General features: G+C 42.6%; 1 protein-coding gene across 1 annotated transcript; it reads right to left on the bottom strand.

Annotated features, from left to right (window-relative positions):
• Positions 1-4,458: 4,458 nt before the first annotated feature.
• On the bottom strand, positions 4,459-12,332 carry T265_03360 (hypothetical protein; the record flags this gene model as incomplete). Its single annotated transcript, XM_009167821.1, has 2 exons — positions 4,459-4,548; positions 12,144-12,332. The coding sequence occupies 2 exons, from the start codon at positions 12,330-12,332 to the stop codon at positions 4,459-4,461; spliced, it is 279 nt and encodes a 92-aa protein (XP_009166085.1).
• Positions 12,333-12,606: the final 274 nt, after the last annotated feature.

Raw genomic sequence — 12,606 nt, 5'->3', positions numbered from 1 at the left:
CGGGGGTCAGATCAGTGACCGAACGTGCACAGGGTTGTTGTAAGTCATCGTACGGCTCTAAAATGACGGCGTAAGTGTCACTCGTTTATCATCAAGGTGTAGGCATCAATTGCTATAAGTTTAAACGTTCGTTACATCCGCAAGTATAGCACCATGTAAATATTCCCGGAAGCCGCCATTATCGCACCGCCAAGCTGGTAAGTGTCGGCCTATTGTCGTCCGTTAACGTTAGGGATAATGGTAGCATCCATAAAATGACAATAAACAAACACATTTCCAGCGGAGACCAATACGTTGATCTGTATAGCATTCCATGCTGGCCGTCTGTCTGTGTTATTCATTGGTATCACTTGTGTAGTAAAAATTGAATAAACAAAATGAAACTTAATCGATTAGTACATGGAGAGATTGACACATCTTTCATGCTGATGAAAACATTCTTGTAAAATGGTGAATTCTGATGCACAACCTCTTAGAAATAACGTCCGATGCCGTTTCATTTGGGTACTGCGTAAATTTATCCCTGATGTTATTGTTTTAGTGAGGATGGTTTCGTGGAACAGAATACAGACATCTTCAGACGCATCATCCTTAAACAACTTGATTCACCGTTTGTAATAGACATTAAAAGCATTTGTCTCATTTAGCCCATCTGGCAACCATATGACCCGTATACTTCCGTGTGCAGTCAGCATAACTGAACTTGTCAGCTCATTTGGAAGCCTTATCCGACTTATTTCTAAGTACTTCCAAGTACTGACTCTGTGTACACAATAGCTTCAGCCAGGGGAGAGTACTATCAGAAACCGATGAAAATGTGCTTTGCTGGAGAGTCTGTTTCAGGATCACTGGCCAATATTTTGAATTCTCAAATTCCTACATAACTGCCTTTGGAGCCAGTTGTTATCGTAGAGATGGTGGCCACTGGTAAACAAGTGAGAGGCTGGCTCTCGGCACCAGAACACTTCGGCCGTCAGCAGAGTTGAAGACTGTAAATTTTTCCCTATCGATAGGGATCCCGATTTTCCGCAGTTTGCTGTCACAGGTTAACTTCTACAAAGCTAGCATTGTCCGCAGGGTCAATCTAATCACACTGCCAGTTCATGCGCTTATGAACCCTTGATAAAGGGCCGTACCCCGGAGATATAACTTGTCCTGTAACTTGTCCGGATGGTCGTCAAATCAATAGCAGTCGTATCTGAAGCTTAATTTATGGTTCACAGATGCGTCACAAAGCTTCAGATATCTCCATATACTCTGAAGTGCAACAACAGATGAGTTAATTCCCCTAACCCGACCAGCTTTTCAACACGTATGAAGCATGCATTTGGGCGCTTGATGGACAAAACAGTAACATCTATAATCCTATAATTTTTCGCTTCACAAAAAGAACTGTTGTAAATGGTTAGTAGGACCTTATAGTACTGGCCTGAGTTACTTTGCTATGTTCCAGAAAAGTCATTCTTATTTCCATCATCAGGTCAGATCATATCGATTATATTATGCCACACAAGGCCTCGCACATACATTTATTAGATATTTTTAAAAATGTCTAATTTGGTATAGACATAATCTGGATAAGATGTGTTTTTGAATTACAGGTATTTTTGGTGCGATTACTGAAGGTGGCGGCCCAGTATTGGTTTTTAATATGCCTTCTATAGTGTCCCCAAGTTATGGTCGCCATTAAGACCAGACCAATGAATACCCACATGAAAATGCGAAACAGCTTGTTGGCCAATGGGAAAGTTAGTTTTCTTTCAAAAGAGGAATGGGTGATGCGAGTTTGCAGTTTAACTTATTGTCACTTTATTTGTGCCTGTTAGTAATATAGTTTTCTGACGAAAAGCACGGAAGTCACAATTAGCCGGCGGTCATGGTTTCATCAAAATATCAGTGAATGCCACATGCATGAAATTTCGACGCCAGCGTATCCGATCCACTGCTCCGAATTATCTACTGTCTCACTGCTGGATGGGGTTTTGGTAGCCCTCAGATATATCCATTACGTAAATGTCTCTGGCCTTGATATATCGATCGCGACGGCATTTCCGTGATGGTAAGCGTAATTGATTAGGAGGAGGCTGGTTTTAACCTCGCAGTCCTATATACTAATGGATTTCAGAGCGATGATTTTTGACCAGTTGATAGTCCGATCTTCTGTGACTTTACTTTCATAACAGTTTTATTAGGACGAAGCCTGTTTGATAACCTGCATGAAAGCTAGGTTGATTGCTTGTGCAGAAGCACAGCTAAGCGGAGTTCGCTTGAAATAATCCCGTTGGGTAAATTATCCAAGGTTTATGTAGTTGAAGCTTACCCCAGGAAGATACTCGAACGCCAAATTTCAGTAGCGTTTTGCTAACATCAGTCGCAACTGTTTCGTGCGTCTGGACCTCTTGCAAAGCAAATCAGAATGAATCGTACAATTCAGTTAGCATGCTTGACAGCTCAAGTATAGGCAGCAAATAGAAAGCAAGTTAAACAATGTCGAAACAGATCATAAAACGTTTGATAAAATACCGTAAATGGGGCTGTCCGCAAGCCGCCATTGTTCCTGAATGTGACCTCATAAACCTGCATGTCCAATGTTTCCATGGTTACTTGAATAGACTAAACTAATGTTTGCTTCACATCAGCAACGAACCATTCCAAGTTTCGCTGGGTATGAAAACATATTGTACACTGACTGACATTAAGATGTGGAGGCGGAGTTTGCACGGACCATCACCTTTTGTCACTATTTTTGTCTTCCCCCTACAATCACTAGGAGACAGATTTAAATCAGGTGAAGATCTTTGGTAGCTCTGGCCGTGTTACCCTTCCTTCATGGGCCAACGGCATGCTGTTGCCTACAGTAGTTGCATGCATATCAGCGGTGCGATTTCCATCGATATCGGCATTAATCTATTTGATAATGTTAGAGGATGTTAGAGGATGCGAACCTTCCGGATAAGCTAAACTGTCGAAAACAGCACCATCGATTTTATGCACATATTTTGAGTTGTTAATTTGAGTTACTGTAAAGGTAAAACATGGGATCTCGGGCCAGACCACTATGGACGGGGAAAACAGGTCACTCTCAGCAGCGACAAAACAAACTGTTTCACGATCTATACAAATTACCCAGTGCCTTGGATAAGCTGACTGTACGACAAGTTATCTATCCCCAATTCCTCATCCATAGAAACAACAACATTCCAATTTATAAACATGCACACAGTATCATGCGCATTTTAAACTGTAGAGAGAAAGACAAGTGCTTCATAGCAAACGACGATTTCCGATGTATTTTCTGCGTTATCTCGTCTGAGTATGTTGTGCCTCATGGAACAAAGGAGCAAAGAAGCTCCTCGTGAATGTGTCTGATTGTAGGTATGTTAGTGCTAATAGAGCTTTTTCCAGTTTGATTGCTTTAATAAATTATCACTCCGGGGAATTTCGAAGCTACAACTTCCCGGTTAGTAGTTTGCATAGTTATTCGTACGGCCACCACCGAGTGGTCTGCATTGTTATTAGCTGACAGTTAGACAGGATAGAGCATACTCATTACTGAATCATAGAAATGACACCACCTCTTCACGTACTGACTGGTTGCATGAGCGTAGAATCATCAGATAGAAGATTCACTCATATTGTGAAGCCAGTCTTCCTTCGATCTAATTGCAGACCATCTGTGTTTCCCCGGCACAAGTCAGGTCTGATGTGAACGCCCGATTAGGAATGTTAAGTATGGTAGATGGTCTTAGAAAAAAGAAACTCCTCCGCGATTGATGAATTACTCCTGCCCCATAGGTTACGCCGGTTAGGACATTCCAGAAGACCGTCTGGTTCATGGAGCTCAGTTTGCCCAGCCCTATGCTGAGTAAAAACGACAGAGATGTGGACGGTGTATGGTCTGGCATCGAAGTAAGAAAATAGCAACCAGTAAGTCTAGTCAGGTCGACAACTGCCAACCTCCCTGGATGGGGTTCCCGGGACTCAACTCGTCAGGGATTGATGACATTGGCAGAAATGGTCCGATCGCATAGTCATTGGCGCCCACGTATCAAAGCTATCTCCTTCAATGCGTAGCTACTCAGTTCCTGAACTAACTAAATGTGCCATTGCCTCCAAGGCTGGGCTGCTCTCTCATTCATTTACCGGTGATCGAAACTGTAGCAGCTGAATCAATGCGCCTATGATGCATGGCTTATAGCTGATAAATTGAACTGATTGATCAACTTCGACTTGGATTCACCCGTAGACTGAGTCGCGTGCTTATGTACCTTCATATCTCGTACTTCACACGTTACTTAGCGCCTCATGAATCGCAAATCTTGACTGAACAGCGACATCGTGTGACGTTTTTACAAGTAGCCAGTTTGGATGAATTCTTGTTTAGCACGCATACACTCTGAATTGAACAGGGTGACAAGCGTTGTATACTTCCTTAAGGAATTTTCAGCAACCTTATAATTAGTGCATTACGTCTGTACATGTATCGCTATGTCTGGAATATCGTAGCAGCTGGAAGGTGAGGCGGCATGGTGCAGCACATTCAGTTGCCTGGAAACGTCACAAACGAGAGACTCAGCTAAGTTCCAGGTTAGTCTCTCGCAAAACCAAATTTGTTTGCAGATGAGTATATTTTTCTGGTTGATGCCGCTGTTTACTTGTGAAGTGTGTCAGGGTGGCCGAGCGGTCTAAGGCGCTGCGTTCAGGTCGCAGTCCACTCTGTGGGCGTGGGTTCGAATCCCACCCCTGACAAGCCCGTTGTTTCGACGACTGTTTTGATATGTGAACAGCTTTGTGAAGTACCTCTGTGGTGAAAACTATGTTTAGCGTTTGGTTCCTAGGAGCATCGCCAAGTAAAGTTATCGCCATCGGACATTTTACGGTTGACTGACTGACGCTGGGAGAAGACACCGGTGGTCAGTTGATTAGTTACTTGTGTGATCGCGATGGCTATGCAAATAAAGTGTGCTGTACCGACAGAAGTCATACTGTGTACCACTGTTACTTACAAACTCTCTGCTTTACATTCAGTATCGGCGGCCGTAATGAAGCTGGAACATGGAGGAACATTTGAACATCCTCAAGAAGTGACCGAGAGCCATCCTAATAGCCGAGGCCCTTGTATAAGGGTTGCACCCCGCGCACTTCGTCTTCTGGCCATCCCCTCTGTCCTTGTGTTCCGATGATAAACTGTTCAACTATGTCCTGATGCTTCTCCGTTAATGGTTAGCGAAGGTTAGTAACCTGGCGATATATCCGCCCAACGCACTGTGTTCTCCCTTTCAGTTCCACCCATGTGCCACCCTCGGAATATCTTAGTAGGAAGCCTGGATAGCTTCACTGCACGCAGGAATTGTACAGTGGTATCGGAAAGGGTTCAAGGAGGCAACCGATTTGACAACGAATGCGAACAATCATCCAGAATATTGCGCCAGAAGGCACTAGCATAGCTTTACGTCCTTCGACAGCTAGTTGGATCTCGGTGAACAACAGAAAGTAAGTTAGTCAGCGTGTTCCCCTCAAACTGCTTAAGGCTTCAACATCGAGGACAACGCACCTTTCCGGCTTGCGGTGCTTTTCCGGTGGGCCAGGAATTCTGGGGTCACTTTACAGTCTCAGACACCATAGCACCTCCTAACACCAGGAAGCGTGAGAACGAAAGCATGAGGACGACTGTTCACATCGGAAGCCAGAAAAACGATGAATAATTTGCCTAAATTTGGCAGAACATCGAATAACTCCTCCTCACATAGCAGAGCAATTGTGAATAGGATTCACTCGGACTTTCTTCCTACATGTAGTCACTCTATGCTGTCTCACCCCTAGCGTGAATCGCAAACACCTCGCATCCCCAGGGAGATTCAAACTCATGACCTGTCGGACAGTACTGAAACCTGTAGTGCAGCTGAAATCGCGTGCCACCAAAGTGCTACAGACATTTCGTTCCTTGTGCGTATCTATCTATCTATCTACTGACAACTCCATCCGCTTCAAAAACCCAAGAATTCCTGTGTACTTACATTTATTGCGCTTTGTTCACACAGTAAGACATGACGCCCACTTGATTCGGTGAATCTGTACGAGCTCCTTTGGCTCTAGGTAAAGCTGAGTCGGCCATCTATTCAGGCATTTGGTCCCCTATGCTGAGAAGTCGAGACTAATCAAATCTTCTAACCAATAACTACGTTTGGGAGTTACCAACACGGCACACGCCCCCAGACCCCCACAGGTCGGCCTCGACCAAGTGAACTGCAATTTGATTGGACAGGGTTTAGCGCCACTCTTCCTTTAATCATGGGAGTCACCTCACACCAGCCAGTACCTCTAAGTACAAATTACTAAAGTCGCTAATCAATACTGGTGGCCGGGCGATTAGCACCTCAACTACTATCCTAGGGTTCGCCAGTTCCACTAACCCTGGAGTTTCGTTAAATGTCTACAATCGATGAATACCAGAAAGGCTGAAGCAGATGTACAATGTTTTTGTCCTTCCGGCATAGATTGGCAACACATGTAGTATGGAGTTTGGAATGAAAATAAGTTCATGGACTAACCACAATGAATTGTAGATTTCCAAAGAGATAACTGTGTGAATTTGTGAAATACACACACTTTCAAACTAACTTGGTCACAGAGAGAGACTCGAATGAATCCCAGATGAACCTCCCGTCCAAGTTTTTAAATATGATGCATAAAGTTCTTCTCGTGTTTTAGATGGCGCTATATGTGAGATAAAACATTCATTGAAAGTAACTTAGTTCAGAAATGAATGTAATTCACCCAATGAGTTCAGCTGTAGAAAGTGAGTTTTGTGGAAACTCATTGACTGTGCCTAATTGATGGGCTCCGAGATGGCTGAAACTGATTGTGGGTTCTCGAAGAGGTTTTCGCAGCCTTGTGTGTAGCGCATTTGGTTTTTGTGAATTTAAGCTTTGAGGACTGATAGCCGTATCCGTAAACGGGCTTACTCAATTCGGTTGTTAGCGTCCGCTCTTAAGTGTCATGCACGCTTTATTTCATTAGAAAGCACGTAAAGTTATTTTCAAAATGATCTACACTAGCCGAAGGGTCCGTATCGGACAATTATTTGTCAGAATCTTAGAAAGCATAGCTTGTAGGTCGAGTGTTCTTTAGAGATTCACTTAGCGTCAAAGTTAACGGGTGTAATTAAGCATCTTTTACAAGCTGATCTAGATAAACGCAGTGGTCACTCCACCTGCACATCATATATGGAAACTGGAAGCTGTCTGGTACGAAGGCACTGAAGTTGACATTTTCAAACAATCTTTTCAAAAAAAGTGACTCGATTTTCGTTGAACACATGTATTCGTGATAAAAGTTTATCAACTGATGGTGCAAAAATTCAACTGGTTTGATTTCCGTCGAAAGCTCCCCAAGATGGAACTGAGTAAACAGCGGGACATTAAGCAACTACACGAGAACTTACACCGCGTCGCTATTCTAACCACCACAGGAAGCAGGCGCATTTGGTATTTATAAAAAAGTTTATACCAAGAGCTGGTATGTATTTTTCCGAGCTCATTACCGTTATACTTCGGTTAATTGGTCTGGACATAATGATGCGAATGTAATCCCTTAATATCCGGACCTCCTCCGTCGTAGTACTGGCAAACTGTACGACCTACTCAGCTGAGTTTCAAGTTTCAGGCACCATTTAGCCTTTTGAATTTCAGTGTGAAGCGTCCTAAATCTGATTACTTTTCCTGAAAATAATACCCCTGTACATCATCCCCATTTCACCGGAATTCCTGGATTGGTTGGTAACAGAGGCAAATTATTGTGTGTCACAAGTAGCTGAAAAGTCTCCCACAATAAGACGGGGTTGTAGACCAGTGTTGCTACCAGCTCACTTGTCAAATGACAGTGTCGTATACATCAGCTGCGCCTGAGGCAATGATTGATGGCCGTTTTGCGGCTCAGCCTCTTATCATTTGATGTTTTTTCTTAGATAAGTCTGACCAAAGCCTTGGAAATTTTGAACTACTTGTCTGAGTCTTCGAAGATATGTTACATTGACGTGCTTGTCAGAAAGAAATGAAGCAACCAGAAACGCTGGAGCGCATCGAGAAATCTCCATCCCAGCTAATTTAGAGACCGAATGAGATGTGTTATGCACCTTCGAAGAGCGTTTCTGGCATCGCATTATTTCCCTAACCATAGCGAACTGGTAAATAATCGAAAGCCTCATATACTAAACGGCGTGTCTCCAAAGTCGTGACAATTTGTCTTACGAGAAAACTGAGATGAGACTGGAAATGTAGAGAGTTGAGAAGGGAGAAATCTTGCTAGGTAAGGAGCTGCCACTGAAGTTGTTCCACTGAAATGTGCCCAACATTCGAAAAACCTTGGTCATAGTAGAGCGTTCAGAGCATGTGGAATATTTTTGTTTAGCTTTATATGCTAAATGATGATATGCAAAATGATGTTTTAGTGTTTGATCAGCTCCATGGTCATCCAATGAGTAATAAAAACCAACTCTGAGGGACTGGAACAGTCTCCTTGTGAATGGACGTTCTACAAAACTGACTGGGGAAGTTTGTTGAGGATTTTCTTGGAGGGGCAAGTCTTCTATCTGGAGTCAACCAGGAAAAATTACTGTCTACATAAGAGACCGTGTGTTAAATATAGGAGCGAACTTCTTTGAGATGGCGTAGTGGTCAAACAATATGTTGAACCTACACCATGTGTTAGACGTGGGAAAAGACTTTGAGATCTCATAGAAAAGCGTTCAACGTGACGCAGTGAGCGTGACACTTCACATTAGTGTGGAATAGAACATTGGGAAAGGGATTTTCAAATCGTGGCGCGGGAGGTCAGGGAGATACAAGAATCTGCGATCACACATGAAGCCGTTAGAAACCAGTGAAGATTCCCATCCAACGTTGTGGTGACTGTGGATATATCTCTGAAGGGAGTCAAATGGCAGTGTGACTCTAGGAGATGGTTGATAAGCGAATACGGATCTAAGGAAATCACTCATTGTGGCAGAAGAGTGGAATGTCTAAAAGGAACACTGGAAATGTTGAGCTCGAAAACATGTGAATTTTCCTGTCATACCCCAGGATTCATTTGGATTAATTTTTCATTGAGCAAGCAGATTAGACGCAACTTCCGCTCATTAATCTGTTACTTTATAAAAAATCTGAGTTTTCCCTTACACTATGTAATTTTCTAGCGTTACGAAATATCTTAATAGTATGCTGAATTGAGAGAACGCGGTTGACTGGCACTGGCTTATAGTAGCTCACTCATACTTGGTGTTATCTGTCTTCAAGTAAAAGTTATATTTTCTAAACAGACGATCCTTTTCCGTTGGCATCCATTTGCAAGCCACAATCGATTTTCCAAATCGATTTGCGTAAAGAATCGTTAACATAACCAACTTAGTTTACAGACACACCCAAAGCGGAAATGCAGGAAACCTACAACACGAACGATTTTTATGTTGTGTGGTGTTCTTGAAACATGGAACGCTGCTGTATTGATCGCAAGTGCGATTTGTGCTTCTTTTTTTGCTGCGTGATATTGTAGGTTAGCGTTCTCTGTGATTTATACCACCGCAATGGTAACTAATAAGTGTAGCATCTTAGAACACCCTTCCACCCCTGAGTTGAACGAAAAGTTAGAAAACTGGTATGTTGTACCATTTGACACCAAGTTGAACGAAACCATGATGTCACGTGACTTACCTTGAAGCCAAATTCATTCTGAACCCTCTGTTACCAAATTTAGTATTTGCCTGTCCTCATGAACGTGTTATAGGTAACCCATTGCGTCTTGGCTGCTTCATGTGACTTATAGCATACTGTAAATGTTTGTGACATGATCGATGGACACGAAGTTTTTCCACATAATGCAGGTAAGTACAGGTTCGAAACGGCTCTACTCCCGTTTCAAGTCGCAGTGAAATAGTCCAGTTATCTGCAACTACTACGTCCACAAATTTCCTTTTTGAGATTATACCCTGAATATCAAGCAGCTAAATCCTGCTACATCTGCCTAAGGAGCAGCAATAAAAAAGAATCATAATTCTACGAGTGGCAACTTATTCTTTATATCAATTATTTCTGTTTTTATGAGGAATAATGCGCAGGAAGACCAGGTCCTACAACTTCTTCAGCAGTCGCTGATGAGGGTCTATTCTTTATCTTTTAAAGTTCTGTGTCCGTGTCAGTCGGGTATTTTCACCGAAACCATTTTTGGATAAGTGCACTTTGATTCAATAGGGGTTACTGATGCTAGTGCATGTGGACACTAGAGTGCTACGGTAGATCATTTGCCGCAGGATTTTACCCTAAAAATTCGTTTGAGACGATTCCACACTCTGGAAAGAACATAATGAAGCTTATGTCCGAAGAAGCAGCTTAGTATGATACAGAAAACCGTTGACTATGGTTTTTCATTGAAAAGCAAGTGCGTATCGAATGTATAGAAACACAACCCGGAAAGCTTTCCACCGAGAGCCGTAGCAAAAAGACTATTCCTCGTGGAAGCTGATTCACAAATTTCGAGTCATGTGATTGTGAAAACGGAATTCACGCATACTTGTGCAAGGCTGATTCAGTCCTCTGCCTTAACACGACTCGTTGTGTGCAACAGGTCGAGCAGTCTACCAAATAGCCTGATCGATCAGTACTCAGATTTATTGATCCCCAGTTTTGATGATTCAGCCGACATTCTTTCGTTGTTTGGATGGTGTGCGGGACGCAGGTAGGCTCAGCTGCCATAGCTACGCTGGCTCCTGTACACAAAATGAACAAGGTTTACTTTAATTGTGACGAGAATCTATTTCTCGTTACCAAATGTCATCTTGTGTGTTCTGCGTGAGTAGATTCTAAACTAAGGGTTTTCCAAAGGGTTCTGTTGAGTTTAGCGGCTGTGTGTAAATAAGGAAGTTGGTTAAAAGATAGCTAAAGTTGAGGTGAACTTATTTGTTATGTTGACCTCCTGTCTGAACGGAACTCACAAATATTCCCTTGATTTATTCCTGAGATAAATGCTTCCTTGCGTCACAATTACAGCTTCTCATAGAAACAGAGGCAGGGTGTTGGGTCAGAGGCTTTCTTATGACGCATGCGTTAAGAGAAGAATGATTAGCCACATTTGCATGCTTGCTACGATCATGCAGCTTTGTTCCACTTAACTAAAGTGCATTCTTCATGTATAGGCTTACCAAACAACTCATAAGATTGTTGAAAACCTTTCGACAGTCCACGACCGGTTTCACCCTTCTTGGGGCTCATCAGGCAGGCGCGGTCTTTGTGTTTCCCTTCACGTAAACTTATGTTGTAATTGAACCCAAATTGCACGAAATTAGTAGCTCATTCAGCTTCTGGCAAACATCAAAACAAATTGATATGCAAATGAGCGTATTTCGCTGCATTCTCTATTCTGTTCCCATAATACTCGAGTTCAGGGAGAACTGTCGTCTAGCTCTCATGTCACTAAATGAATGCATCAGCTGTGAACGGCCTTGTCACATTGCTTCTCCTAACACACTGGTTGTTACTCAGTCACTGATTTTAAATAAATCAATTACTTGTATATTAGCGCTGTTATGTCCTACACGTTATATACAGTGCAAAGGCTGTCTCAGAATATGTTTTTGGTCGATATTCCAAACGTTAAGATAGTTTCTTTTATCATTATTAGAGTATAAATGGAACCCGGTCACCTGAAACTAAGTTTTGAGAACTTGTCCGGTGACAGTTTATGATATATTCCATCAACGTCAATTGAAATATTTCACTACTTGGTTAGCAGGCTCGTCTGAATATCTCAGAAGCCGTATAGTATGTAATACCTTCTGAGGGATGATGAAATAATCAATCCCAAAGAGAGATACTAGTTAAGTAGGAGAATATCAAATGTCAAGTGCTGATACATTCTTTGGTTAAGGAGTACTGATGTTGACACAGTGGGTCTATATCGTAGACTACCACGAGTCAGCTATCTAGGGGAAATAGTGTGGCTTACCATACAACTTTTGAGCAGAGCTTCAGGTACAAGTGATATGTGCTTGTGATATGCCACTGCGAAAGAAAATCTATGTATTTTGTTAGATGTTCTTAACCGTGTTTACAAAGTGGGGCGAGATGGCCCGAATGGTTAGAGCGCGAACTTACTGACCGGAAGGTCTGTGGTTCGAACCCAACCTCCGCCTTTCGACTGCCCTTGTCTAGGCTTGGGCAACCTGACAGTATCCCAGCCCTCGTGCAACCTTCAGGTGGCATGGCAGTTAGGCACCGGAAGGGTGCTACAGCTGAACGATGTTTACAAGGTGAACAAGACAATTCCAATGCTAAGATTGTCATTGGTGTTGAAAAGGTCATATTAGCATATAATATTACACAGATTATCAGGCCAAAAAAACGCAGATTAAGTTAGACCAATTCAAACAGCCATTTATAGTTTGAATAACACATTGAGAACACAGAGTGGTGGCGCGTTGTCCAAACCGTTGAAAGCCTGTCTTGCCTAGAAAGTCTCCGACCCATTCTCCTGGATAATCAGATTCTCTTGGAATTTCAGCGATATGTTGGAAAGCTCAGCATAACTTTCATTTGCATACAACTCAGTTCTTGAATT

The sequence above is a fragment of the Opisthorchis viverrini genome, assembly GCF_000715545.1.
Source record: "Opisthorchis viverrini unplaced genomic scaffold opera_v5_46, whole genome shotgun sequence".
Lineage (NCBI taxonomy): Eukaryota > Metazoa > Platyhelminthes > Trematoda > Opisthorchiida > Opisthorchiidae > Opisthorchis > Opisthorchis viverrini.
The sequence above is the reverse complement of the archived record's forward strand: the minus strand, read 5'-3'. Positions and strand labels throughout refer to the sequence as shown.